Here is a 27764-nt window from a genome sequence, read left to right as displayed (position 1 = left end):
ATACTGTTAACTTTGCGACCACTTTTGGATGGCCTCAATTTCACCGTGCTCCTATTTCTGGAGGTGCATGATCTTCCAGTTTTGTTCCGCTCTCAAAAATAGCGCACTCGAGCACGATGACGCAAAACTGGAAGGCACAGAGTCCATCTATCACGGGGAGGAGGGAGCCGGAGAAAAGTCTTGGGTCATATCAAATTACTGAATTATAAATTGGAATTCTTTTTCTGCTTCATTCCTCCAAGATAGCTTTCTCTGTCTTCTACCTCATCCTTTCAGATTCTGTCTAATTTGAAAAAGGGCATATCATACCAAGGCCGATAAGTCCTCTAAATACATATTCGACATCGGAATATCTCACGGTGGATGCAGAGAAGTTGTACAGAGGGGCGCTGCTCACTCTTTTAAGTCCAGAAAAGAGGAATGTTAGAGGGTAGGGAGAATTTTTAAATCGGTTTTAGGGCCTTGCATAGCAAAAAATGACACTTCGGAGTTAAAGCAAGCCAGTGATGCTATCCAGATGAGTTTAGAAAAGGAATTGATATAGCCACCCCCCTTTGGATCAGAAATCTCCGTTCCCTGGGCGGCCCACCAAAGAAAATATCATCCACACTTTCCATATGTCAGCGTGATTATATGTTCAAGAGAAGGACTGACTGTCCACTCATTCTCATGCAGTTTTATGGGTTGGGTTATGCACAAATCTTGGTGCCCATGGGTCCTTGTTTGTCAAGGTCTAGTACTAGTTCAGCTGTCTTAGCTGCCCATTTTTGTATGAGAATGACATATACAATTGCTATTCTTTCTACAGATTTGAGAAAAGGGTTCCCTGAAAGCAACGTGAAAGGACGGAAATACTAGCTCCCTCAAGAAGGACTCTCGTCACCAACCCGAAGGGGCTGCTCTCTGCATGATTGTACCGTTGTTCTGACCTACTTGAAGGCCTGAGTTGTAACTCCCAAATGTGATATCCGTATTGTGATGGACATCGCCAGCCTTCAGCACTAGAGTGGCCTTTGTTTCCTGCGCGACCTGAGCCGGGGCAAGCCGATTCAGTACGTCCTTAGCATAGGCCGCAGCAACCATCGCCGCATAGCCCTGCCACGCTTTGTTTTTGTGTGAATCAGAGTAGTCGCAGATACCACGTATCACAAGACAAGGGAAGTAATTGACCAATCCAGCTGCTTCCATCTCAAAGCATAGGACATCGTTTTGTTCGACGAATCGGTCCCTAATCTTGGCATTCTTCATAAGTTGGTTGGCGGATGCGATCAGACCGTAGTGGATCTTGGGGTTATCGTCATATTTGGTACGCTCATGTCTGGTAACTAACGAGGATTTATCGTCACCGCAAGTAGTAGGGCAAGGCTCCTTGCTCCCAGCCGGGTGGACAATATCACTCTTATATAGTCGATCCGTCGCTAGTTCCGGACGTCCAAATTCTCTTCTCAACCGCGGATAGTTGTTAAGGACTTCGTTAACCGCCTCTTCAATCTTATGGCCCTTGATTGTGTACTGTTTGTCGAGTCCTTGTACCGCCCCAAGTAGGGATCTAGGCGGCGGGCTGAGAAAACCAGTTGGTTTGAAGCTTTCGCCTTGGATCGTCTTGCCGAAGTCATACTGCAGCACGCCACCTTCACCATTACCAGGAACCCCAACGACTATATCACCAAGCCGAATGTCGTGCTCTGAGCTTGGTGCACCACCGCCGATGCCAACCATAAGGGCAATCCGAATATTAGTGAAGCTACGGATCATATCCTTAGCCACACCAGTCGCTGAAGATATGCCGTATTCTCCCTTAGGAAGCGCGGAGATGACCACATTATGCTTCCCAATCCTACCATAAGTATAATCGTTGGTGTCATCGGGCGATACATCGATAGGGCGATCGTGCGTTTCATCCAGAAATACTTCTGCGGCAACATATTCAGGCTTGATGGCCGAAATCCAGCCCACACTGTAGTCCTTCGTGCTTGACATCGTAGAATCCTGAGATGAAATGGTTGTATTTAAGTGAGAAAATCTTTGATGTTTATTAGAGTGACTTGAGTTTGGAAAACGGTGGTGTCAGATTTGTGGGAGGAATGAAATTGTCGTTTTGGCGCCCATCGACGAAACGCCTTGCTATTTATTCTATAGCGCGTAAATTCCAGTCACCTGATGGTGAGGCTGAATGCTCCCCCCCATTCAGATGATCGTAGCCTAATTCGGATTCGGCTCTCTCTCACTTCATGAGGATGAAAGATAGCAACAATATGGTCTGTATTGGTGCTGTCAGGAGAGACGAAGAGGGGAAAGGAGAGAAGAACTATCAACTGTCCACTACTTAGCTAGTTAACGTACAGAATGGATCGAAATCAGTTTCATCAATTTGCTCTCATAGATCTTTCTTGACCCCTCTTTCGAAGCACGCTAACCGATGACAGTTACTATACGCTTGACCCCTGATCTTGGCAGCGGTATTATATAGATAGAGAGTAGGTAGGCAGAGCAATAAAAGCGGCTAGGGACGCTGCTAAACTAAAATAGGGAGAGAGCGATAGGGCGGCGGTGTAATCGGAGCCGATTCTAGCCCCCCCCGGCTCACCGTGTCCTCGTATACTAATATAATCGCTTTAAAGGTCTTAAGATGAATCGAACGTCTATCAAAGTATTAACAGTATTCCGCTCTATCATTGAGCTACAAAGGCTACAGTTTAAGATAAGTGCTGAAAGCATCTAAACGCGAAGCAAACTTTACGATACTTATAAACGTATTAGAACACTACGGGTATAACTGTTATGATTATAACAATTAATAGGCTTTGGTTGTAAGAATGAAAACAACCTTAAGTTTTGAATTCCTTAATTTTCAGTCAACTAAACCACTCGAGTCATGAAAAATTTTGCTTTTTACTTAGGAGTCATTTTGTTTTCCTCTTCGTCCCACTGTTGCGCGTCTAACAAAGAATGTAGTCTACCTACTTAGGTAGTTGCCCAATGGATTAGAAAACATCGGTCTGCCAAAGACTGGTACGTGCTTTTGAACCTTGGCAGTATCATTATAACCCAATAAATTCTATATGTCGGTCGCGTAAGTTACTCAAGGCGACCGAACGACCAGGGGTGATTCTCGTCAGGATTTATACCCTGTCTAGGCCGCACTGACCCATTTTCCCTGGGGTCAAACTACCTTGGAGCGGCAGCTAACTATCTCGGAAATAAGCTGGGTTGATTTGATTGGTTTTTACAACCTTCAGGGGCCTCGGGTATGTCTGGTCATATGGTGTCCCAGATCGCCGCGGTTGCATGTCCAGTGGTGTTTGTGAACAGTTTCTGTAAAAAAAGGGGGGTCTGAATTGGCTGAATAGATTCTAGTGAAACCTAAGAGCTAAGACCTCACCAGAATCATCCACGAATGTCACCGTGTTATCGCGTACCACCAGAAATTTGGGGTTGCGATAGCTTGGTGGAACCCAAAGCACCTTTTTCATCCTGTTGTATATCCATTCACGATCGACATAGATAACCGATCGAGGCTGCTCGGATGACTTTGAGCCTTGAGGCCCCATATCAAGCGTCAGAGTCCCATGATCTGTGATGAGATACTGGCCAGTTGACGTCAAGCCAAGATGGCGGGATGAGTAGCCGAAAATCGTTTGCATACATCTTTTTTGTGGGACATCCCAGATTTGGATCGTACGCATCAGACAAGTGGAAGCAAGAATGCGCTGGTCACAGGAGATAGCCACACCTTCGACTCCGGAATCATGAGGAATAATGCTAAGACAGTTCCCACTGGAAATATCCCAGAGCCGGACCGTCTTGTCGAGCGACGCAGATACGAGAGTGTTTCCATCCTGCGTAAAGGCCAGACCATTCACCCAATCTTGATGTCCATTCAACGATTTGAGACAAGTTCCGCGCGTGATATCCCAAATTCGAATGCTCCGGTCTCGGGAAGATGAGGCGAGTATTCGTTCAGGCTGTGAGAAGACAGCCTTTTCAACATAGTTTGTGTGGCCGAAAAGTATTGCAAATGTCCCGGTCTGAACGGTCCAAGTGATGATGGTAAAGTCATGTAAAATGGATGCCAGCATTTCCTGATCATCTGTCAACACAAGGCTCTGGATTCCGGCAGAATATTGAACGAATGTCTTCAAGTGTTGACCAGACAAAGTGTCCCAGAGTTGAATTGTGCCGTCAAAGGATGCGGATGCTAGCGTTTTTCCACTTTCCAAGAAATGCAGATCACTGATTTGATCTTGGTGACCTTGCAAAATCAGGGGGCATCTTTCGTTCCCCATGCTATACAAATGGATGCATGAACTCGAGAATCCGACTACAATTATCTCTGCATTTTCCGCCACTGCAACGGAGGTGACTCTGTTGAGCTTTTCCAGTGAACTCTTTTGTCTCTTGGGCTCTGGAATAGTGCCAATATCCCAAAGGTGGACGGTTGTATCTTGCGAGCCTGATGCAAGTAAATCGCTTGCATTTGAAAATGTGAGAGAAGTTACGGGGAGTTGATGTGCTTTCAACTGCTGTAAACACTGCTTTGTGGTAAGACTCCAGAGTTTGATAGTTCTATCATTGGACCCTGAAGCAAGCAATCCTGAATTCGGCGCAAAAGCAAGCGATCGAATATTCATCAAATGGCCTTCGAGGGCGAAGACTTTCTTGCCCGAATGGGTGTCATATAATCGAATATCTCTCTCTGCTGCTGCCAGGAGGGTTCCGTCATATGAAAGGGATAATAATTGGAACTCCCCAATATCATCCAGAACAACACTCTCGTTACATGCATTATCTGTCACAAACCAGATATGGACTGGGTCGATGTCTGACCATGTCGCAAATGCCGTCGTATCCCCTGAGAAGATCAAGAATGTGCCATGGTGAACTTGTTCATCTGATTTCATGGCTCCCTGTTGGCTCCCTAGCTCTGGGTTCCAATACTCAACCGCACAGTCATAGGACATCACTCGGAGTATAAGCTCATTTCGCATCCAAGCCATTGCCTTGTAGCCATGTTGGTTTGGAAGGGTGGTAACACAGTGTCCTGTTTCAACATCCCAAATTCGAACCTCGCGGTCGGAGAGTGTGGCTAGGAACTGCTGTTTGCCTGATTTAGAGAAGTCAATAGCTGTTATTAGATCTTGAAATCCTTGGATAACTTTGAGCGTTTTGCCGGTAATCACATCCCATAATCGTATCGTCAAATCACTGGATGCTGATGCCAAGATCCTGCCTCTCTCCGATAAGGCCAATATGTGGACGTCACCACCATGAGCTTCTAGACTCCGTAGGACGCAGTATGGCCAGTGAGGATGCGTTTTGGGTAGGTTCTGAACGCTCTGCAGAGCCTCATTTGCAAATTTCTGGCGTACAAGACTGTCAGAGGGTGCAAAAATGAGTCCGCTAGTGTATAACTGCTGTGGATTCTCTTCCATGAGATTGCGATTATGTCTGATGAACAGAATCAAGTCCTCAATAAAGTTTAGAATCTGGAAATTTCTGTCGCACTTGATTTAGAATTAGAGAAAATCGATTTTGAGAGGAGCACAGGGACATGCCTTTGCCAATGATGACAAATTCTCCAATGCATTCAATGCCTCGACGGATCTTCCCATACACCCTAGAACCTCCAGCCAATGAAGTGAATGATTGAGAAGAAGTCGAGATATAGTCGCATTTTCGTAGAAAGTCCCACCGCACTCTATCAGGTGCGCGACCCAGTTCAGACATGCATATTGGATTTCAGGGGTGATCGCCTGTCGTGGATAAGATGGAGCTGTTGCATGATCGAAAGACGGGTCGTCAGACTGACAGATACCTCTTTTTAATGTTTTCAAAAGAAGATCCAAGCAGCCGTTCAACACGACTTTGTGCGCTGCCCTTTTATCGACATAGAACGTATCGTCGGTGCACAGTTCCCTATCCAAAAGGAATTCCCGGAAGGTGGAGTGATGAATGCGGATTTTGTCAATGCTGTTCTCTTCATCATTCGGGAAATCAATAATAGATTTCAAATTACTCAGAATATCATGCACGTCAATATCATCTGTGTCACTGGCGATCAGTTTATAAAAGGAGCGCGGAGACAACTGGTCAAACAGAACCACTAAGCTGCCGAGATAACGTCGCAAGATGCCACAACAGGTAAAGTGGGAATCTGGCTCCCACTCTTGCGATTTCACATAGTCGTCGAGAATTGTCAGATAGAGAACACTTAGTGCTCTTTGTGGGGGATGAGATACTCCATCCCCTAACAGCTTTTGCAGATTGGTCTTATAAACTCCCTTCGACTTATTAAGAAAGCGAGAAGCCAGAGCGGCCCACTCAAATATTCCGTTTGCTTTGTGCATCAGTAGCTCGAGAGAACTTGCGTCTGGCCAACCATGTCGGCGTGGATTCACAGCCATTTGGAAAAACAAACGAATGTCTCGGTTCACGATAGCAGGTTCAATGTCATGTAAGACAATGTGATGATACCGAGTGTCACTTGAATCGGGGGGCAAGAGATGCGGCCGGCTGGTAATGAGGATTCGGAGACCAGTTGATTCTTTTTGTAAAAGTTTGCGGAGGAGCCATTCGCCGTCCGTACATTCGTCTAGCGCATCAATGACCAAAAGGAATGACATTTGGGTCTTCGGGAAATGAGCCAGTGGTTCTAAGACCAGACTATTCCATTGATCTTCCAGTCCCTTGTCAAGTATCGATGGATCCGACCTAAGTGCATCATCGATCGACTGCTGGATAGAGGGTGACTTCTTGCCGAGCTGTTTTGCTACTGTTGTGACAAATTTCGCATAGGACTGACAGTCTTGATTGCCCTTCCCAAACATGAACGACACATTGTGGTTCGGGTATTCTTTGGCTACTGTGCGAGCAATGGCTGTTTTCCCTGTTCCTGGCCATCCGCTGAGCAAGAAGAGATGTTTTTCTTGTGGCCTCTCCACCCATGCATAAATTCTTTGCAACAGTTCTTGTCGAGTACCCTCGTAGCAATATCGGAGGCTATTTTGATCTTCGTGGCTCGAGTGGTTGAAGATAGCTTGTGGTACCTCGGGCAGATCGGGGACTGGTTCTGGCAACGGGTGATCAGTCAATTTTCTTTTCTTTTCTTTCTTTTTTTGGATAGAGGGCCCCCAGGGCGCTGTTCAGTTTACCCGGCTTAATTTGCGAAGAATCCAGGATAATCGTGCCATAATTGGTGCCAAACTGATTACCACCACTGTTGAGGCCAAATGAGATGGATCCTGTGTGATTCATTGGCAGGGCCATTGTCTGAGTCTCAGCTGAAGGAGGGGGAAACTCCACTGCGCTGCGCGAAGATAAGGAAGGAATCAGATCGGCTACTACTTCACGTGGAGTACCCTGTATGGGATTTACATCTCTATACAGAGAGAAGCCCCAACGTTCCGATCCGGTACGGTACGGCACGGCACGCGGTAATTACACAGGTCGCCTCGCATCAAAGTACGCTTTCGTACTGTGATTTCTAGTACCTTGGCCACTATGTCAATCACATATTATAAACCAGAGAGGGTCGCGGTTTATTATTACTATAGCTAGGATAAGCATGGCGTTGTAGCCTCCTGGCAACCTTCATTAGACTTTCGCACCTTTGATATGGGCCGCCAACCTCCTAGAAACTGAGAGATCCCCAGGTTACGTCAATTCTCTGATACTTTCCATTTCTAGTATATGTTGTACACTCTGAAGCCTCTTATTCTTCTGTTTTTTTCTCCCACCTTAGATGGCTTCTCTTTTGCTTAGGATTTCTCTTCCATAATTTTTGAACAGTTGATAATCCAACTGATGGGGCTTTGATGAGGAAAAGAAAACACATTGAGCCATTATTCTCCCCGTACTGGCTTTGAATATATATTCTATAGAGTGTTCTACCCAACAATACTGAGGGAAAATTGTAAATAAAAAGAAAAAGTAAAAAGGTAAATGAATGATTTGTCTATCTTCTTCATACACGTACATGGAAAGAAGCATCTATTATGCTTATTTTTCGTATACCCCCATTATGATAAATCAGAAAGACTCGGTGAGAATCGAAAACAACAAGAAGAAGCAAAAACTGACTGAAAGCAGGCTTAATTGAAATATCGAAACGCTAATGCAGTGTGATAACGACCTATACACTAAGGATAGCAAAGGTATAATCAAACTGCATACAGCCAAGGAATCTAGTCTTCTTTTGGTAGGAGCCTGGCTGCATGCCTGAGATCTGCATAGTGCACCCCAGATTAGGGTTAGTGTTGTAGTATGAGAATGGCCAGTATTAATGGGAATTTTCTGGGATTTTTAACATCTTTTGCTGAGAAGTGAGAATAAATGAAAACAACAAACGGTTGTCTTCGATGGGATGTTAACGGCACTTTCAATCAGCACACACCGGAGAAGCAGAGTATTAAGTTTCTTGGTCTTCTGTACGGACAATCGTGGGCCTGATGGGAAACGTAAAGACGCCGTCATAGCTGCTAGGGAGAGGGGTAAGACGAACTTGCTGGTGTGTATTCTCATGGGATATAGGAGAGTTAGTGAAGGATGAATGTGAAACAGGATATATCGCGATTGACAGCCTAAAAATGATTCCCATTGCTTCTGCCAGATCGATTCAACTAGGAGTTACGATTGCCTCTTCGCCAGTGTGACGGTTCTTGTTGAGGTGCAACATGTCCCATCAGACCGCCACTTTGATTAAACTGGGCCGTAAGTTGCCTAACACTGGCAGGTTTTTCAATGTCGACTCCGGATTCATTTGTGGAGCCAACAGGTGACCTGGGTATCCGAGAGGGCAGGCTGGGGGCCGCAAGTTGCCTAATACCGGCATGTCTTTCAATGTCGACTCCGGATTCATTTGTGGAGCCAACAGATGGCCTGAGTGTCCGAGGGGGCAGGCTGGGGGCCGTAAGTTGCCTAACACTGGCAGGTCTTTCAATGTCGACTCCGGATTCATTTGTGGAGCCAACAGATGACTTGGGTATCCGAGAGGGCAGGCTGGGGGCCGTAAGTTGCCTAACACCGGCAGGTCTTTCAATGTCGACTCTGGATTCATTTGTGGAGCCAACAGATGGCCTGAGCGTCCGGGGGGGCAGGCTGGGGGCTACAGGAATTGGTCGATTCAAATGGGGATGTCCCAATTCTGAATCAATGTGGCATCTAGTTAACGAAACGCGGGAATCGATCGGCGAGTGTGAAGGGTCTTCCTCTTCCCCCCAGGAACTGACACTAGTCCGGCTTGTAACCGAATCTGGCAAATGAGAAGATTGCGTGCGTGGTACTGTGTGGGAGGAAGAGGTGGATGGCGGCATATCAGGCCTATTGATCTTTGGAAGGGGCTTTTTGGGGTCTAGACGATTTTGCGTCATATCGGCCGTGATATCACAACAGCCAGTCGGCGTACTTAGTTTGTTGGTCCAAATCTTGCGGGGTATTTTCTGCCTGAATGTGTCTCTAAGGTTTTTCCCCAGTGTCGAACTTTTTTCTGGGCCAGATGAAGCCTCGCCATGACTTACAGCCTGTGGCACTGTCTTGTCGGCCGATGCAGTTGATTTCACGTTCTTCCTGTTCCCAAGCGTGTCCAATAATCCTCGGTAGGGGGTGAGAAATGCTAGCCATTGTCTAGCTGATTCGACGTCTTTATTGCCGGTATCCTGGGCCACCTTTTCTAAAATATCCACAGCTATTGTGACTGCCCCCTCTGTGAGGTTCGATAAGATTTCAAGCCTTGAAGAATTCTCTCTCACGGTATTCTGGAGAAAAGTCAACTCCTCTCGAATTCCAGCGTTCGAGGGGTGTTGTTTTAACTCCTCAATCTGCGTGTCCATATTTTGCATATCTATCCGCATTACTTCTTCGGTCTCTCTGATGAGTTTCATTTCAGTTTGCACATCGATAAGCTGTTGATTCGCATGCTGCTGCACGGAGTCGGACAGGTTGCGCATCCAGACTTCGAGTTCATCGATTCGCTTCTCTGCAATCTGTGCAGCCTGCAATAGTCGGTCTGGTTGATTAAGACGACAGGCCTCCTGTATAACCCGCTTCATGACTTTCACATTCTCTTTCATCATGACTTCAACATCCTTCGAGGACATAGTTGACGGGGCTTGGGCCACGACTTCCGGAGTGATGGAGGCAAGCACTTCCTTAGAGCATACGGCTGCGGCAAACGCAGCATAGTGAGACCAGTCGCTATGCTGACTACCTTGGTTGTGGGTATCACGATTGATTCCTAAAATAGGTAAGCAGCTGATGCCTGCCCCCAGAATCTCAGCAGACCCATGTTCAACACACAGAATATCGTCTGTTAAACTTTTCTGCTCCCGCATTCCGACGATATCCCCATCCTTTCTTCCTGTCATGGATGCGACTGTACCCTGAAAGACTTCGATTGACCGGTTGGGAGGGGAGTGTTCGCTTTCAAATTCCGGGCGATGGTGAGGTGAGTTTGGCTGGAATCCAACGCGTCCTCGTGCGAAATTCACGAGGGGATCCCGTGGTCTTCCATACCGGCGATTGTGACTCGGAAACCGCGTCATGACTTCGTCCATTGTATGTTGCAATCTGGACCCGTCGAAATCCCTCTCATGGAATAGAACAGTAAGAGTAGAGGAAAGATAGCCGGGCAGCTGTAGTATCTCAACATCTGGGTTCCTCTTTTTTCTGTTGTCCGTTATATTGCATGGGATGACTTTGGTGCCGATAACAACATCGCCTATTTTAATTGAGCCGCCAGTGCTGTTTGCAGCCCCGCCGGACCCAACCATAAGAAAAAAGCGAATCAAAGGAAATTGTGCAATCAATCCGCGGGCCACATTCAGTGGAAGCGATTCGGTAGTTGAATCCCTTGGGGGGATGTTTATCACAACATTGTGTCTCTCGATTCGCGCGAGCTTGTAGGGTGTACGGCCGGATGGTTTAAGAGGCATTGTTACGAGCTGCTGTTCTTCGTCGAGGATTTTGCAAACGGCGCCATAGTCCCCTGTGGACTCACAAATCCATCCAACATGATAATCATAGACATCTGGAGGAAGTGGAAGAAGCACAGAACGTGCGGAAGATGCAGAAGGTACAAAAGGTACAGAAGGTACAGAAGGTGAAGGATTTGGAGGAGAAAATTCCGAGAATTGATTCATGATGAGTCGTGGATTCTAGCGAGGGCCTGAGCCGCAAAACCCGAAGATATTCAAGTCCTAAACTTGCCGACGAGACCTTTGCGGCTATAGATAGGTGGCAGAGAATCCATCCGCTCCTAGATATCTTCTAAAGCTGACCAAGGATACGGTATTGATCGTATACTCAGGCACAACTCCGTCGTTGGATTGTAATTAAGGCAAACAGAGGTTATGGTTATCCAACCGCCCCATCTTTGTGACTTGTTACCATCACGCACAATTAGCGTCCCTGGGCCTGCTATCAACCAATGCCCTTCCCTCACGGTTGCAGAGGCAAGCGGCGAGCATATGGCCAAGACGCGGGTGGTACCAATAAGAGCACGAATAAGTGAGGGGGAAATTTCACCCGAGACAGACTAATGATGATCCTTGACGAGATGTACAGAACAACTGACGTGGCGCGCATTAATATTTCAGCCGTACGCACTGGCCTCGAAAATTACCACTAGAGCCGCACAAGCCAGGAGAAGCTTATGACAGAGATCAGGTGTATGTGAGCGTACTAGTAAAAACACGATGGTAAAATTCTCTCTCTAACTAAAAACAAAAGTGGTCTGTATTTAACAATCTGGTTGATCCCAATTAGTAAGCAAAATGCATAGTGACGAGATCACATGCTTTCAGTGTAAAAAGACGGTATTATCTCAATTCCTGACAGCTTATAGTGTTACAAAACAGGAATTCGATATCGCGCATAGAGTGTAGAGGAGATGCATATTTCAGAGCACACGAACAACGAGTTGCAAACGGACATAAACTACAGGAAATGAAGTGCTGTGTCAATCCTATTGCCTCACTCTATCTCCATACATTCGCTCCTGGGCTCCCCGTTTGCCTTTTAAGTTATCAGGTCGTGATCACCACGCGGTTATATTGATCAAGTTTTGAAATAGGCACATAATTCGCTGAAATTTGAGAGATTCTCCTACCCCTACTTCTTACCAAAGACTCTGCCTATTCATTTCAATCCCTTAAAGGGATTGCTCAAGCCTCCCTCCCCGTACCACCCGCGTAGATGATGCCTTTGAGCCACCTTTCAACGTGCATTTTCTTTGGGCCCCGCTCTACTTCCAATTGGCATAGTTGGGCTCTTCTTCTTCGTCGGTGCCTTCCCAATCCAAGCAAGAATGTTGGGATATGGGTCTTTCGCTGCGAGGATACCCTGTCGATCTTAAACCATTCAAATATCCCACGTGTGGCCGCTTCAGAAAGGGACTGAATAGAAAGCATAGCTATAATCATCAAGTCCGGCCGACGTCATTGGCAGATAGAGCTGGTGCCTTAATAAGAGGCTGGCTATTTTATGCTTCAAAATTTAGAATTAAACTGTTGTTTGTCAAAATCCATTTCCAAGATTCATATTCTAAGTAGCGAGCGGGCACATCGAGCATGCTATCGGACCGCGAACTCTATATCACCAAGTTGTGTGAGCCCAAAGGACTTCTTAGACCATATTGGAGGTCTATGATGGTCATCACAGGCTGTAATAAAAAGCAGCCGGCTTTCGTCATCGCAGCGTAAGAACTTGCCATGATCGTTCTCCATTTTTGAAGTCAAAAACGTTTGTGATATTCCGGCCTAGGCAGAGGCTAAAAGATCTAGAGCCGTCATTCCTGCTCGTATATCAGGTAAGACGGAATCTGCTACATTAGTGAAAATTGTACTAAACTAAAGGATGCCGAGTCGAGGGTGTCGGTTTGCTAATAATATAGCTACTAAAATCTTCCTTTAGAGGATAGAGTTAAGTGTAGCAAAAACCGGATTCAGCTATATAGTGACGAGATTACTCTTAATATCTGGGTTAAAGAACGTGCTATATAGGAGTGAGCGCAAACCCTACGTACTAGCCCTACGTATTGGCACTTAACGTTGTATACTTGAAGAGCATTTTGCTGTGCTCGTTGACAAGATATGGGGATAGAGATATAAGAGTTATAAGCACTATTCTTTCTTTTAAGCCGACAGCCTTATTTTAGGAACGGGAGGGAAACCGTTCTCTTCCTCAGAGATACAATATAGAGTACCCTGGTTTAACTCGGCACCTAGAATATCATTTATGGCTAGTGTAAATCCCGCGTTCTTTATTAACACCGACTATGGCGACAAATAAACACGGCCATTATATATATTATATATCACCGTCGCATGCTAGCCATCGCTAGAATATAAAATAGTGCGCCACCAGAAAATTTCTTCTTCACAAGCATCGTCGCCGATGTCAATTTCAACCACGGAATGCTTATCCGACTACGACAATAGATTCTCCACCTCCTACGTAGTATAGGCTATATAACATTCATGTTCCGCAGAGCGACCAAACAACTTAACCCATCGAGCAGATAGGATATATGCCCATATAAAGTAAAGGACTAAAAGATTATTTCCCTTGTCATAACTCGAAAGTCCCTAAACTCCAGGCCAGACTGAAAAAGGGGAGTCATCTGACAATCTCACATTTAATCGACTGCCAACTGCTAGAAGAAGTTGCTTAGACATGACCTTTGGCTCTGGGTCACAATTCCTTCGGAAGTTCTCCAAGTTGATTGGCCATTGACAACAAGACTGCCTTCCAACTGTGTTGATTGCTTCTCCTCGCAAGCGAACGAAGTGGTCTTGTTCAAGCTAGCAAGGCCTCCACCGAGGAAAGGTGGGGTTTGATTGACGAGAGGTCTCAGGTCTATGGTGGGAAGTGGGTGATCCCCGCTTGCATCGAGATAGGATAACCATGTCTTGAGACTAGGCCGCTCACGGCTACGCTCAGCTCAGACTCAGTGAGCGGATCAGAGCGCTCAGGTGACGATCAGAGCATCCATTCCAATTGTTCAGTGAGCACCTGGGCAGGTCAGTGTGCTTATGTAATGCTCAGTGAGCGGATCAGGGCGCTCAGGGGCGTGCTCAGTTCTACTCAGTGAACAAAAAGCGGCAAGGACTGAGCACTTGAACGGAAAGGTAAAGCCAAGAAGTGGCAGTGGAAATCAAGTACATAGGTCACTATACGTACTTGATTTCCTCTGCCGGGTGGAGCTTCCCTGTTGTAGCTGCCGCCGCTTTTATGGGGGCGCTCAGAGTCGGGCTCACTGAGTAGATTTCAGTCCGGGCTCAGACTCAGTGAGCTGTCTCGGTATCATCACGTGATAACCGCGTGGGGTCCACTGAGCGCTCAGTCATAGTGATTGGGCTGCTCACTGATTGCTCACTGGTTACTCGGAGTTTGGTCTATTGAGCACTCAGTCAACGCTCAGTCTATACCCAAAGGAACACTCTGCCCCACAATACTATTCATTCGTGAACTACTTTTTGATGGCCGTGGGAGGAAGATTCCCTGGGTCTTTTTATCTACGGCTGCTGGACTCTTAGTTATAAATTGAAGCTAGTTATATTCCCTTCCTAGGGCACTAGTACACTTTTTCTTCATTATTTTCACTTTTCCTTCGTCTTATTCTTATCTTAGCATTAAAGTCAGTTCATAGGAACTGACTTGTTGTAATGGTATATATATATATATATATAAAGGTGTCCTATATGTTATAGGACCACAATAGTAATAAGTAACTAAGAGATAGTTACTCACAATCCGAATACACGACTCCCGACCCTCTGACCCGATGATACTAGCGTTTATAATATATAATATACTAACGTTGAGGAAGGCCCTTCCTTACGCGAATGATTATACAAGATATCGATTAAAGAACAATTCTACGAACTCGCCTACGAATACTAGAAGTTAAAAGAACGATATATACCCCTTAATTTGTCAGAAAACAAAGCTAAATACGAATTTTTGGCCGTGAAGGCGGTTTGAACCATAGTTATTTCTGGCTTCGGTGGAGGACCTATAGTGGCAGAAGCCAACAAGGCGAAGGAAAAGGTGCCTGCCGTCTGCGTCATCGTGAGAACTCATTCAGAAGGCCATAATCTAAATGTATTCCAGAAAGCCTCCAGACTCCCCCAAATGGTAAATACCAGAAAGGATTACAGATATTTTTCGACTTGATCCATCCATTAGGTCCACTCTTGTTCCTGCCGGCAATCATTTGTCTTGTGCGATGATCACTCCAGCGCTAGGTGAACTGGCGTAATGTCAATAACGGAAGGGAAAAGCGAGAAAAGGAAGCTCTCAGTAACGACGATATGCTGGAGGAACCATAATAAAGAACTCCAGATGCTTAAAGAGTTATATGTGTAAAGTTTCAGGGTCTATTTGTCTAACAGTTTAGCTAGAAACGTGTTATTTAGCCGGTTATAGTTCAATTCGATTCCCCCATTCTACTTGTTTATCGATACATGTAATACTGGGGCACCTCCCCGAGTCATATTAGAGTCTTTTTTTTTTAAAGTTTTGCAGCTCCACTAAATTCGCAAGTTATGGTATTTTGTTCACGTTTAGGGTTGTCCCGGTGTTATGGTTCTGGTTTATCTAACGCTAGGGCTATTGGGAAAATGTTAAGAGTGCTTTTTTTTTTCTTTTTTTTTTGCCTGGTAATGGTGAAGAGTGTAAAATTCTTCAGTTCTATCTTATAGTCTTCTACAACATACGCAACGATAGTCAAATAGGGAATCAAATCGGAAATGTGGGTTATAATCATCTGCGGAGATGAGGATCTACCATCCGATCCAAAAAGGGTCAATAGATCAAGTTCGGCAGAACACACAATTCAAATCCCTTTTCTAGGAGAGGACGGCTTTTTCCGACAAATTCTAGCTTAAGCGCTAGAAAGACTCCACCTCCTCCACCAGCTTGGCTAAGCAGCGACCATTGCACATTTGGGATCCAGTACCTCCGAGATACATAATTAGTCGAAGGAGACCCATCGATAGTCTCCTGAGTATCCTGATGGACCTGGACACGCGGACCTGCCGTGGGGAGAATTGGCTTTTACCATCGTACGCTTCAACGGTAAAGAGTTCTTCCAATTTGAGTTTAGTGTATTCGCATATGCGGGAGAAATATTGCAATCTTTAACCATACCCTATAAATTTGTTTATTTTGACTTTGTGGTTGCGTATATTTTTCGCCCGTATCCACTTGATTGCAGTTCGAGAAAACTTCGCATACGCCGGGAAGTAGTTCAACAACATCATTGCGGATACTAGGCGACACTTTTCCGCCGGAGGAGGGGCTTTAATGGATAATCCTACATATCTTGAAGACATGACGTGGGTCATAATTTGGATGGTTGGAGGGAAACGTGAAAAGATTTCTAACTTTGCGTCCAATTCATTTGTCATTTTGTAACTTCAGACTGAAAAGAAGCAACGGCTAAGAAAAGAAAAGCCTTGCGGGGCCCGGCCCTAGACGGCTTGGCTCTTGGCTTGCATAAATTTGTAAATTGTACTACTACACATATTGTTTTCGGATCTGTGTAGTTCTTGTAGAAGCGGGATACTGCAGATTATTAAGTGGTAAAGCCTAATCTTGAATATCCTAATTACTGCTGAATCCGGGAAACATTAGAGATCATATATCAGATAATGAGAGAAAGATATATGTGGCAAGGGGTGCCTGAGTGAAGTAAATACAACAGCGAGTATCATACATAGAACAAGGCTTCATAGGTAGATCAAGAACCATGCGGCATATCCCAAAGTCTTAGGCGCTGTGATGCGCGCTCCTCTCCTCTGACTCCATGACAGAGGCAGGCTCGTGAGAAATCTCAATCGTGGTCTCCTGGTACACCCCGTGGAAGTTCAACATATCCATATCATTCTTCCTAACGATGTCCTCGGTGGAGCCTTCGAAGGGACTGGTGTGGTCGTTCTCGGGCACGCTACGGCGCAATTTCGAGTTTAGACGAGATCCCATTCGGAAGGCCTTACGAGACCGGGAGCCAGCATTTGTGGTGATATTCGTTTGCCATTGGGAGTCGGTGTTGCCGTAGTTGCGGTCGGTGGTGCTGTGCTCGGTATCGATGAGCAGGTGACGACGGGTCAGAGTGTAGACAGCCACATCTACAGCACCGGAAAAAGCCATTATACAACCAGCGATACCGAAGTAGGTTTTGCTAGGCGAGTCACCCCGTGCAGTGGCCATACGGCCCGCTGCGAGGGGCAAGGACAGAACCAGGTACACGAAGGGATAGATAACCATATAAACGACGACTCGGTTCAATCGGTGCAGACTGTCCTGCTGGCCACGGCGGAGCATGGTCGCTTGTTGCATACGACGTCGAAGATAGAAGAACATGATCGCATAGAGAACAATAGTGCCAAACTCGGAGAGGAAGATCCAGATATAGTGGCCCCAGAGGCGCTCATCTTCGTATTGAGGACTCAGCCAGCACTACATTTTTAGGTTAGTCAACTTCATCATCGCCACCATATCATGCACAGGACGGAAACAGACCCAGTTGGCTTCGGAAATGACAAAAACGTTGGATCCATAGAGGCCAACTGGAATGAATCCCAAAAGAATAATGAACATCCACAAACCAATCACACAGTATATGAAGATATTGAAGGGCAGCTGCCGACCACGCAAGACGACAAAGCCTGTGTGTAGAGCAATAGACAAGACAAACAGACCACTACCGGGATCGGCTGTTTGAATCCACCAGCCCTGCAAGTAGCAAGCCACTTCACCAAAGTGAACCCTGCCCTGGGACACCCAATATAGACTGATCGTAAAAGCGATAGCCTGTTGTAGATCGACCAGCAATAGATTGTAAATGAGAACGACATATTGATTCTGCGCAAGCGAGTTCTTGTAGTACCGCTGCCAGTAGATGAATCGATAAGTAAGGAATGACAGTAGACCCAGAGTGGAACATAATGAGCAGAGAGCAACGATGCCCATAGCAATAAAGAGCGACCGGTCGCTACCTCGGAGCGGACTCTCCTCGCGGAACTCCCAGCGGCGGGCGATAGAGTTCTCGCCGCCATCAGCGTACAGGAAACGCAAGACGTGGGTGAGTAGAACCATGATTCAGGGCTCCAGGAACTCTGGGAGCCGGGGGGGGGATCTTGAAAATCCTCTGCAGAAGGAGGGATCACGTTTGTATAAGAATGGGTATAAGAATGGGATTCCCGAGAGTACTGCTCTTGAATTAGGTTCAAGCGGGCTGCACTGCATCTGATGCTCCACTATGGGTGTTTTTCCTTGTAAGTACTAGAGCCAATCCTTGTTTTTTCTATACGTCCATCCTTTCAAAACCTATGGGGCACATCGGCGAACCGTGGATCGCCGCCGCTATAGCGTCTATATAGTTGCCGTCAGGAGATTGTGAATAGCAAGATCGTATACTGAATTGGAGAAGCCGAATTTAGGCTCTGAGATATGTTTGGCCAAGATAGAACGCTCGCGCCCAATGATCTCCACTCCCAAACGCAAAAGGGCATGGTGATGGTGTTCAACTGCCGAAACCGCGGCGTCGAGCTCTGGCCAGAAAAAGTGCAAATAAATTTGGCGGCATAGAATTCAAGCGCGCAATACACCATTCGCCTGCATCCCATAATGGAATTTGAATAGAGGGATGGCAGGGGCGTTGACAACCCTCGTCTCTCATTAGACTAAGTGTGTTCTACGTAATATTGGCTCACAAATGCGAGATCCACCAGCAACTAGGGAGAACCCAACAGGAGTTCACGTAATGTCTTTGTCCGCGGATGTTCGCGTACCTGGAGCTACCCCAAAACAATAGTCTGTTTTCCCCTCTGAAGTTCTAAGAAAAGTAGGGGTATTAAGGTAAAGTGTGTTGAAAGGCTGCATCATCGTTGTATTGAGAATATATATATAGCAATCATACTACCATATATATTTTCGAAACACCCTAGAGGAAGAAGATATTATATAGAAAGCATTAGGCTATAAGGAAAAATTCTCCATATAGGCAAGTATTGTTGTGACATCCAGTCATAGTTTTTTGCATTTATTTGTTGTTTCGGCTGCGCAGCTCGCTTGTGTGGCTCGCATGTGGAATACGGTAAGGTCGATGTATAGTGACAGTCCATATCGAATACCCAGTCCGAATACATGGGAGAAACCAGGTATTATACCGAGATCATCATGTGACTTCGAGTACCAGGCATACCATATAATACGTTTAGTCATCATTACCGCATAGATTGTTGAAACCTTATAACAATAGCAAATAGCAGGCCCCATTATGGAGTAATTAATTCCAGCAAGTATACCAGGATGAATGGTCACGTCGATGATGCCAGTGCCTTTGTAGTGGGACAATGGGGCAATTTAGTGAGGGAGGATGGCACGTGAAGAGGGCTAGCGTAGTGCATTTTATTGAGGTCGTTTCATGTGTGCGAACCAGGGTGCTCAGACGAGGATTAGTAAGCAGATCAGACTGCTCAGGGGCGTGCTCAGTTCCGCTCAGTGAGCAAAAAGCGGCAAGGTCTGAGCACGATCGCGGAAAGGGAAGGCCAGGAAATGGCAGAGGAAATGCGGTATATATGTTGTAGGTCGATTTGAGGTTAGTACTTCCGGGCTACAAGATAGGCACTGCAGGACGTCAGCATAGACTAGTTGGAAGATCAGCAATGGCATCCTTAACCCCAGGCCTCGGCTGAGACATAGCTTCAACATACTACATCCTCCCGCTCCGACCATGGACATTCTCATCCATTATTACGATATATGCTTTGCATATGTAATTCGAATATTCATGCGTATTGCCACGAATATATCGGCTAGTCCAGATGAAATCCGCCATATCAAATCCCGGGATGCCGGCCGAACCATCAAGGTTCATATGTATCAGCCTTCCGGCTCGGGCCCATCACCTGTCCTTCTCAACTTTCATGGGAGTGGCTTCGTATTACCCCTTCATGGCGGTGACGATGAGTTTTGCCGACAAGTCAGCCAGGAAACCAAACACACTGTCTTGGACGTCCCCTATCGTCTAGCACCAGAACACCCGTTTCCTGCCGCCCTGAACGATGTGGAAGACGCCATCAAATATGTGTTCACGCGTCCAGATGAATTCGATCTGACCCGTGTATCTCTATCTGGATTTAGTGCTGGGGGCAATCTCGCGCTGGCAGCTGCGTCAAGCCTCTTCCCTCCCGATACGTTCCGCTCCCTGCTCGCAATCTATCCTGTGACCGACCTAAGCTCTGGCCCTGCTTCGAAGACTGCCCCAGCCCGTGGTGACTTTGCAATTCCTCTTCCAGTCATGCGCCTCTTTGACCGCTGCTATGTACCCTCATCGTTTGACAAGCGGGATCCGCGCATTTCGCCGCTATACGCCCAGGCGGATCGATTCCCCCGACGTGTTCTCATGATCACCGCAGATTGCGATACTCTCGCGTTCGAGGCTGAGGAACTGGCCCAGAAGATCGAGAAATTGCAAGGCTGGCACGTGGTCAGTGAGCGCATGCCGGGATGTAGCCATGGATGGGATAAGAGGACGAGGGTGGGAACTCCGCAATACGAAGCTAAGAAGCGGGCTTATAAACTGGCATTTGACATGCTGAACGAGCAGAGCTCATGACTATTGAGCTAGCTGCTCTACATGGGCTGATCTATGGCCTGACGCGTACTTTCAATGGGGCCGAGGCTATTCCGGTAGCCCTAAGCCCTACATTCCTAATATGGCCAGAATCGAGGGGTTTGAGGCTTGATTCAGGGATTTCCAGGGATTTCCAGGGATCAAGTGCATAGAGTTAGAAATGCAGGTTGGCGCAAGGCTATCTGAACAAATGCCGGGGTGTTTAACTAGAATAGTTTATATTTCTCCGATCTACCCTCTCTAACTACTTCGTAATGCAACTAGAATATAACCCATTATACTCCATAGTATTGTTCATGCGTACAATATCTTCATATCTAAAACTAGCCCGTTTCAAAATTGCCCCATTGTCCCGTAGGAGTAACCAGGGATTGCATCAGGGCCACCCGTGGGTCAAATTGATTTATTTTTTTTTTACAAATTTCCTAAAACGACAAAACATGAGGAAACAAGAAAACGGCCGAACAATGCCGTAACCGTCAAGTCTTTGTTTTCCCCTTTCTACTTTCTCCCCTTAGCTTGGGCCCTCTTACCTCCGCCTCTCTTATTCTTCTAATTACTGTCCTTACAACCCCTCAAAATTCCCATGCCGTCATAGAATGCGTCCATGTGGACTATTATTCTTAGCTCTATCTTGAATTTCATGTGCGCCCGCTGGTTAGGCGCCACATACCTTCTGTAACTGTACATAGTACATATGGAGTCGACCACCGGGCCCATCTTCGATGAGGCCCAATATCGTACCGATGTCCTCCACCATCCCTCACCGGAATCCGAAGCAGCGCAGGCGCAACGTCTAGCCGAAGAGGCTCAACAGCTGGGTCTGAAAGTGCCAGAGATCGAAGCATCAGCGCCATTGGCTGCGACGATCGCCTTAGGAATGGTCGATCCCTCCTCGCCAGCCCTGTCTTCTGGATCGTTCACCGATCGGAATTCCGTGTGCGGCTCCGTCACTCCGTCCCACGAGCCGGCCTCCCCCGTCCCATCCGTGCTTGATCAAATCGTTTCGTCACTGTCGGATGTCGCACTTGCATCGGATCACATTAAGGCTGGCAGTACGCGATCGTTGGCTTCGCTGTCTACGCGCCCAACCTCGTTTTGCTCCAGTGAGGGGAGGACAGGCCTTATTGGACACGGATATAGTGATACATTCGAGACCAAGTCGCACCGGCATTCAATTTTTAGCGTCGAATCTGCCGATAAAAAGGAGAGGCGACGGAGCAGCTTGAAGTCTGCCATTGGAAGAATTCAATTCCGCAAGAAACGCACGTCCTCGGCCATTATTTTGCCATCGGAAGGGCGCATGACTGTATCCACGAGCGATGAAGGCGTTGAACATGTTTTCTTCGAACCGAATCCGCAACCTAATGATGTCGCCCATGGTGTTTCACCCCATGCGAGCAATGAGGCATCGGTTCCCAGGTTGGAAATTCCTCTTTTCAGCAAAGAGGAGTTACAAAGAAGTCTGGACGATCCGGAGCTACGTGAGATGCACGAGCGACACCAGATGGAAAGGGATCGGCATCTTGCTTTCCAGGACGCCGCTCTAAGTACCCTCCGGCGTCGGCATCAGACCGCTATCTCAGAGAAGCAGTCTGACAACCAGCGCCAGGAGGATGAGAAGCGCGAGAAGGTTCGCTTTACAAAATTCGGTTCTTATTTGTTTTCCAAGCTAACGAGCGTTTGTACAGAACATTCACGCTATAACCCAAATTGAAGAGCGACAGCTAGCAGTAGAAATCGAACAGCAACGTGAGTTCGATCGAGCGAAAATGAACTCGCGCACTCGCATCAAGCATATGGAGGGGTATCTCCGGAATACCAGCCCACCGCCGTCTCCGGCCGGAATATCGACCAGAGCCGAACGACCCAAACACTCCTCCGAATCATTCTTGGAATACGACTCAACCCCACCAGCCCGTGTACTCACTCGCCAACACATGGAGCAGCTAGAACAACAATACCATTCCCACAAAAGTATGGACCAGCTCCACGACGCCCGCATAAAAGTCCTCCGTGACCGCCAAGAACTTAAGCTGCAGGAAGCCACGGGGCGTATGGAAAAGGAACTGGATGAATTGTGTAATCGACACACCCAGGACATTGCTACCCTGCAAGCCGAACACCAACGAGAGGAAATCTCTCTCATGCAAGCGTTGGGAACGAAAAAGACGACTTTGCGGCACCGCTGGTATTTGGAAGAGGCTGTCCTACGTCGACATCTCGAAGTGCGACATGGCCAATCATATGGTCCTTTGCCCCTTGTCGCCTTCACCCCCAATAGCCCCCATACTCCCAATGCTGTTGTGGAACACTCACCACTCAAAACTTCAACACCGGATACAATTCACCCCAGCCAGGATTATCTTCCTCTCTAATTGGAGACGATGACACGACATCTACTTAATATACCCCTCTAATCACCCTTCCTTCTGTCCCTGTTATGCCCTTTACCCTTCTTGTAATAATTTTGAATGCTTTTGGATCGACTGTCGCCCTACACATACACGCAATGCGGCGGCTTTTTTTGTCTCATGATTGCATGGCATTTGGTGCAGACCATTGGATAGACATACCAACCCTGTTTATAATTTAGCCGCAATGAAAATTCAAATTCACGTTGATTCGAACACTTCAAATTTCACATCAGGGTATCTCTCGCTGAAAAACAAAAACAAACACAGCACCTCATACTTCAGGCGTGCCAGGCGTGCCGGGTGATGCAGACAATACATCCACCCTCAACCTATCCAAAACTGTCTCAACTCTCCCCCCACCCGCAGTCATCGCATCCTCAACCTTCTTATCCCTCCCCTCATCACCAATAACAACAGCCCGCTCCACAACCCCAGCATTAGACAACTTAAACCGCCCAACCCGACCATCAGCCCACTCAACCCGCACATACCGCGCCTCAACCGCAACAGCAGCCAAAGACACAATCCCCGTATCTCGATCCGGCGAAACATCAAACGGCAACGACTTCCCACCTTCACCCACAAGACCCAATTTCTCGCGCAGGAAGTCAATCGCATCAACACGCATATGCCACGCAACAAGCTCCCTCCGGAGTTCACGCACAAATCCCCGCAAATCTTGTTTCCGAGTAGAACTGCCACTTTTCTTCCATGGCTTCGCGGGTTCAGCGTCCTCATCCTCGCCAGATGATCCTCCCCCTTCCCCATTCCCGTCTCCATTGTCGCGCGATACTCCAGGACGCGGTAGGTAAACACTCTCTAGCTTCGCTATCGATATAAACCCGGGTACTGTGTGTCGATGGACTTTGAACATCTTCGTAGAACCCGAACCGGGACCCGCGCGACTGCGCTCATGTTGGAGGAGGATGTAGTATGGTTTCGTGAAGCGGCCGTTGCGGGCGCATACGTCGATGCGCACGCCGAGGAGGGGCGCGGCGCTGGCTGTTGGGGATGGGTCTTTGAATGGGAAGGCTGTTGCGCCGAAGGCGATGCGGTGGTGGTTTGAGGATGTGTGTGCGCCAGCGGCATGGACGAGGGGGGATATTGTTGCGAGGGGGTCGGTTTGGTTCGTTGTGGTGGGGGGTCGGGGTTGTTTGCGGAGGAGTTTTTGGATTGGATTGGTTGTTAGGAGGCTGGATGTGAGGATGCGCTTGCGTTTCTGGAGGGTTTGGACTTGGTTTGGGTTAGCTTTGGAATTTGGGATTTGTATTAGGGGTTTTCGGTTGGGATGCTTACTTTCTGCGCGGATTGAGGTGATCTCTGTGTCTAGTTCGACTTCTTCTGGGTCTGGTGATGTGGGGGCGCGAGATGTGGTTGTTGTCATTTTGGGATGTTGGTTTGTAGATCCTGATACAATGCTGAAGGCGGGTATGGGTATTTCTCAGTGCTATATTGTTATTGAAAGTAAGGTATGTTGTAGTTGCACGATGGAAGATTGGGGATGTTGGAGTTGTTTATTTGCGACACGTGATCACGTCAACATCTGACGCGATTATGCAGAAGCTTGGGCTCAATGGGCTGGGATTATTAGATTATTTTATTACACAAGATCTGAACAGATCAAGAGGGGTCTAAGCCTTAACTGTGCTTAGATGGGGGAGGCTTAGTTTATATAGATCTGATACGATATATGCTTGACTCCTATAAAAAGTAGAGTCCCACTGTGTTGATGTGGTGACCTCATAGTGTTAAGTGTTATATGTGTAACAAGAGTGAGAATACATATCAAAACAATCAGATTCATATTCAGATCAACATCCATGATTATGTCTATGTTCATTCCATGTTCGACTATTTTCCACCTGAAGAAGCCTAAAATGGACCCTGCCCCGGCTCCCCGGATCTGCACAGCCAAGAGGCCAGCTTGCCTCATGTTCTTTTTGTCATCCTCTGGTTCGAAGATCCCCCCACCAAACATCTATTGAGGTTTCTTTCTTTTCAAATCCCTCATTCACTCCTTTATTCTCAGTGGAATTAAACATACAGGACACTCAGGGTATCTAAACCTGCAGACCCCTTCAAAGTCGAACCTTCAACCCATCCCTTTCACTATTCAATATCATAATAACCAACTTCAGTCCTCGACACAATCAGGACGAAGTTGACGAAGGCGATATCTCCCTACGATACCAGAGCATTCAATGACACGCAAGAACGCGACCCTCTCGAAGCGCCGCTCCAAAGCGAACCTGACAGTTTCTACCGGGTCCAACGGACGTGCGAATGGAAAGATGAATAACAACATCGAAATGCGCAGGAGGGACACACCCTCCACGGAGACCTCAGCCGAAAGAACAGCCCAACTTATGTCACGATCTTCATTTTCCCTCGACAACGAACCCGCCGTGCCTCAAACCCCGATCCAGACGAATACAACTTTCCACAACCTACCACGCAGTGATCGCCGCAACTTCCTGCTGCTGGTTTTGTTATACTTCCTCCAAGGAATTCCCATGGGCTTAGCCACCGGCTCCGTCCCCTTCCTGCTTAAGCCGTACCTCTCCTACGGCCAGATAGGAATCTTCTCGCTGGCCTCATACCCATACTCGCTCAAATTGTTTTGGAGTCCTATTGTCGATGCTGTGTGGAGTACGCGCTTTGGTCGGCGCAAGAGCTGGATTACCCCCGTGCAGGTGATTGCCGGATTAGCTATGATCTATATGGGTGGCCATATCGAGGATATGATGATACAAGCCGGCGCTAACGGCGGCGCAGGAGTCTGGAAATTCACATACTGGTGGTTTATGTTGGTGCTTTTTTGTGCCACCCAGGATATTGCTGTGGATGGATGGGCTATCACTTTGATGTCCCCGCCTAACATCTCCTACGCCTCGACCGCCCAAACGGTCGGATTGACAGCCGGCCACTTCCTGTCCTACACTGTCTTCTTGGCTTTCAACTCGAAGGACTTTGCGAACAGATGGTTCCGAACCATCCCTGGAGAAGGCGGTTTGCTGTCCCTCGGTACTTATCTTAACTTCTGGGGCTGGGCTTATCTGATCGTGACCTGTGGCCTGGCCTTCCTCAAGAAGGAAGAACGCACTAAGGAACGTGACAGCATTATGGATGTGTATAAAAGCATGTGGAGCGTTCTGAAGTTGAAGAACATCCAGACTATCATTCTGATTCACCTGATTGCCAAGATCGGCTTCCAGGCCAATGACGGAGTCACTAGTCTCAAGCTCCTGGACAAGGGCTTTGGCCAAGACAACATGGCCTTGGTGGTGTTGATTGACTTCCCCTTTGAAATCATGCTTGGCTACTATGCCGGCCAGTGGTCAACCAACTACGGAGCAATGCGCCTCTGGGGCTGGGCCTTTATCGGACGACTGGCAGCCGCCGTGCTAGCCCAATTCACCGTCATGATCTACCCCACTGCCTCGGAAATGCCAATGTGGTATATGCTCACCGTAATTGGCGAGCATGTCCTCTCAACCTTCATGAACACAGTCATGTTCGTCGCCATCTCGGCCTTCCACGCCCGCATTGCCGACCCAGCCATTGGCGGAACTTACATGACTCTCCTTGCAACGTAAGTCCTACTCCTTCCCTACCCCCTCACAAACCATGCACATGATAGCTAACATCTCACCTCCAGCGTCAGCAACCTGGGTGGAACATTCCCCCGCATCTTCGTCCTCAAACTCGTCGACATGTTCACTCAAGCAACATGTCTTCCTCCAGCCATCGCCCCACCCGCCGACTCCCTCAAGGGCGCCCTTGTTACAACGGCATTCTCCTGTGCCCTCGAGCCAGAGAAGAACCGCTGCATCAACGGCGGCGGTACCTGCCACGTCGACCGTGACGGGTACTATATGACCAACGTCCTCTGTGTGCTCATCGGCACGCTCACATTCATTATGTTTATTAAGCCCGCTGCGCAGAAGCTCCAGGACTTGCCTCTCCGGGCTTGGCGGTTGTCATCTAGCCCCCAACGGGGTTGATACAGTTCGTCTACTGTGGGTTTTGGTGTGTCGTGACGGCCTATAATGTCTTTGTATACCCTCTGGGATATTTTATAGATTGAATAAATAAATAATTTAGATAAGCTAGCATTCTTTCTCGCATCCTGAGTCTTGGTTGAACGAGGTCACTCGCAGACACAGGTGTAAATCACAAAACATCAAATAACCTTCCAGGTCGCCCAACACAGATCAAACCCATGTGCCCTTGTAGTGCCTCGAATATCTTCGGTATTGAAGGAACAGAATCTCGATCCAACAACCACGACTTGCTACTTGGTAATCGCGCGGCCGTTAACCCTGGTGCCATTGTATCGCGTCAACCTAGTACTGGCAGTTTGGTCACAATATATATCCAGGTTGTTGATGCCAGCCCGACAAATACTTCCCACAAACGCCATGTTCCTGATCCTTCTCTTCCCAGCAGAACGTTGTATACCCGCTGGTATTCATCCGAGCGTGCTCCATGGGAGATTGCTACTACCAACGTGCTGTGTGAGCGGAATCCTTCTACCAACAATAATCCTGCATTCATCCGCAAGGTCATGGAGGCGAACCCGATCGTGAAGGCTGCTGTTTAAGATGTCTTCAAGTGTTAACTCAATAAGACAGCGATGGAATGATGTTGGAACATCTATGATCTTCGATATTAGCCATTTATTTTCCATGAGCACAGTGTCTGAGCAC

At 47.3% G+C, this 27764-nt stretch overlaps 9 protein-coding genes across 9 annotated transcripts; 4 read left to right on the top strand and 5 right to left on the bottom strand.

Annotated features, from left to right (window-relative positions):
• Positions 1-3353: 3353 nt before the first annotated feature.
• On the bottom strand, positions 3354-5432 carry N7537_009303 (uncharacterized protein; the record flags this gene model as incomplete). Its single annotated transcript, XM_056900357.1, has 1 exon — positions 3354-5432. The coding sequence occupies one exon, from the start codon at positions 5430-5432 to the stop codon at positions 3354-3356; it is 2079 nt and encodes a 692-aa protein (XP_056749025.1).
• Positions 5433-5516: 84 nt separating this feature from the next.
• On the bottom strand, positions 5517-6827 carry N7537_009302 (uncharacterized protein; the record flags this gene model as incomplete). Its single annotated transcript, XM_056900356.1, has 1 exon — positions 5517-6827. The coding sequence occupies one exon, from the start codon at positions 6825-6827 to the stop codon at positions 5517-5519; it is 1311 nt and encodes a 436-aa protein (XP_056749024.1).
• A 1791-nt stretch (positions 6828-8618) lies between these two features.
• N7537_009301 (uncharacterized protein) lies at positions 8619-11135 on the bottom strand (the record flags this gene model as incomplete). Its single annotated transcript, XM_056900355.1, has 1 exon — positions 8619-11135. One exon carries the CDS (start codon positions 11133-11135, stop codon positions 8619-8621), a length of 2517 nt encoding a protein of 838 aa, XP_056749023.1.
• Positions 11136-16767: 5632 nt separating this feature from the next.
• gprD lies at positions 16768-18096 on the bottom strand (the record flags this gene model as incomplete). Its single annotated transcript, XM_056900354.1, has 2 exons — positions 16768-17457; positions 17521-18096. The coding sequence occupies 2 exons, from the start codon at positions 18094-18096 to the stop codon at positions 16768-16770; spliced, it is 1266 nt and encodes a 421-aa protein (XP_056749022.1).
• Positions 18097-19735: 1639 nt separating this feature from the next.
• N7537_009299 (putative esterase/lipase) lies at positions 19736-20620 on the top strand (the record flags this gene model as incomplete). The annotated part of the gene is made up of 1 exon (XM_056900353.1): positions 19736-20620. One exon carries the CDS (start codon positions 19736-19738, stop codon positions 20618-20620), a length of 885 nt encoding a protein of 294 aa, XP_056749021.1.
• Positions 20621-21335: 715 nt separating this feature from the next.
• N7537_009298 (uncharacterized protein) lies at positions 21336-23016 on the top strand (the record flags this gene model as incomplete). Its single annotated transcript, XM_056900352.1, has 2 exons — positions 21336-22271; positions 22330-23016. 2 exons carry the CDS (start codon positions 21336-21338, stop codon positions 23014-23016), a joined length of 1623 nt encoding a protein of 540 aa, XP_056749020.1.
• A 310-nt stretch (positions 23017-23326) lies between these two features.
• Positions 23327-24439, bottom strand: N7537_009297 (uncharacterized protein; the record flags this gene model as incomplete). The annotated part of the gene is made up of 1 exon (XM_056900351.1): positions 23327-24439. The coding sequence occupies one exon, from the start codon at positions 24437-24439 to the stop codon at positions 23327-23329; it is 1113 nt and encodes a 370-aa protein (XP_056749019.1).
• Positions 24440-25256: 817 nt separating this feature from the next.
• N7537_009296 (SD08430p) lies at positions 25257-27059 on the top strand (the record flags this gene model as incomplete). The annotated part of the gene is made up of 2 exons (XM_056900350.1): positions 25257-26647; positions 26714-27059. 2 exons carry the CDS (start codon positions 25257-25259, stop codon positions 27057-27059), a joined length of 1737 nt encoding a protein of 578 aa, XP_056749018.1.
• A 218-nt stretch (positions 27060-27277) lies between these two features.
• On the top strand, positions 27278-27658 carry N7537_009295 (uncharacterized protein; the record flags this gene model as incomplete). Its single annotated transcript, XM_056900349.1, has 1 exon — positions 27278-27658. One exon carries the CDS (start codon positions 27278-27280, stop codon positions 27656-27658), a length of 381 nt encoding a protein of 126 aa, XP_056749017.1.
• Positions 27659-27764: the final 106 nt, after the last annotated feature.

Source organism: Penicillium hordei (genome assembly GCF_028827395.1).
Source record: "Penicillium hordei strain IBT 12815 chromosome Unknown utg000005l_segment0_segment0, whole genome shotgun sequence".
NCBI lineage: Eukaryota > Fungi > Ascomycota > Eurotiomycetes > Eurotiales > Aspergillaceae > Penicillium > Penicillium hordei.
The sequence above is the reverse complement of the archived record's forward strand: the minus strand, read 5'-3'. Positions and strand labels throughout refer to the sequence as shown.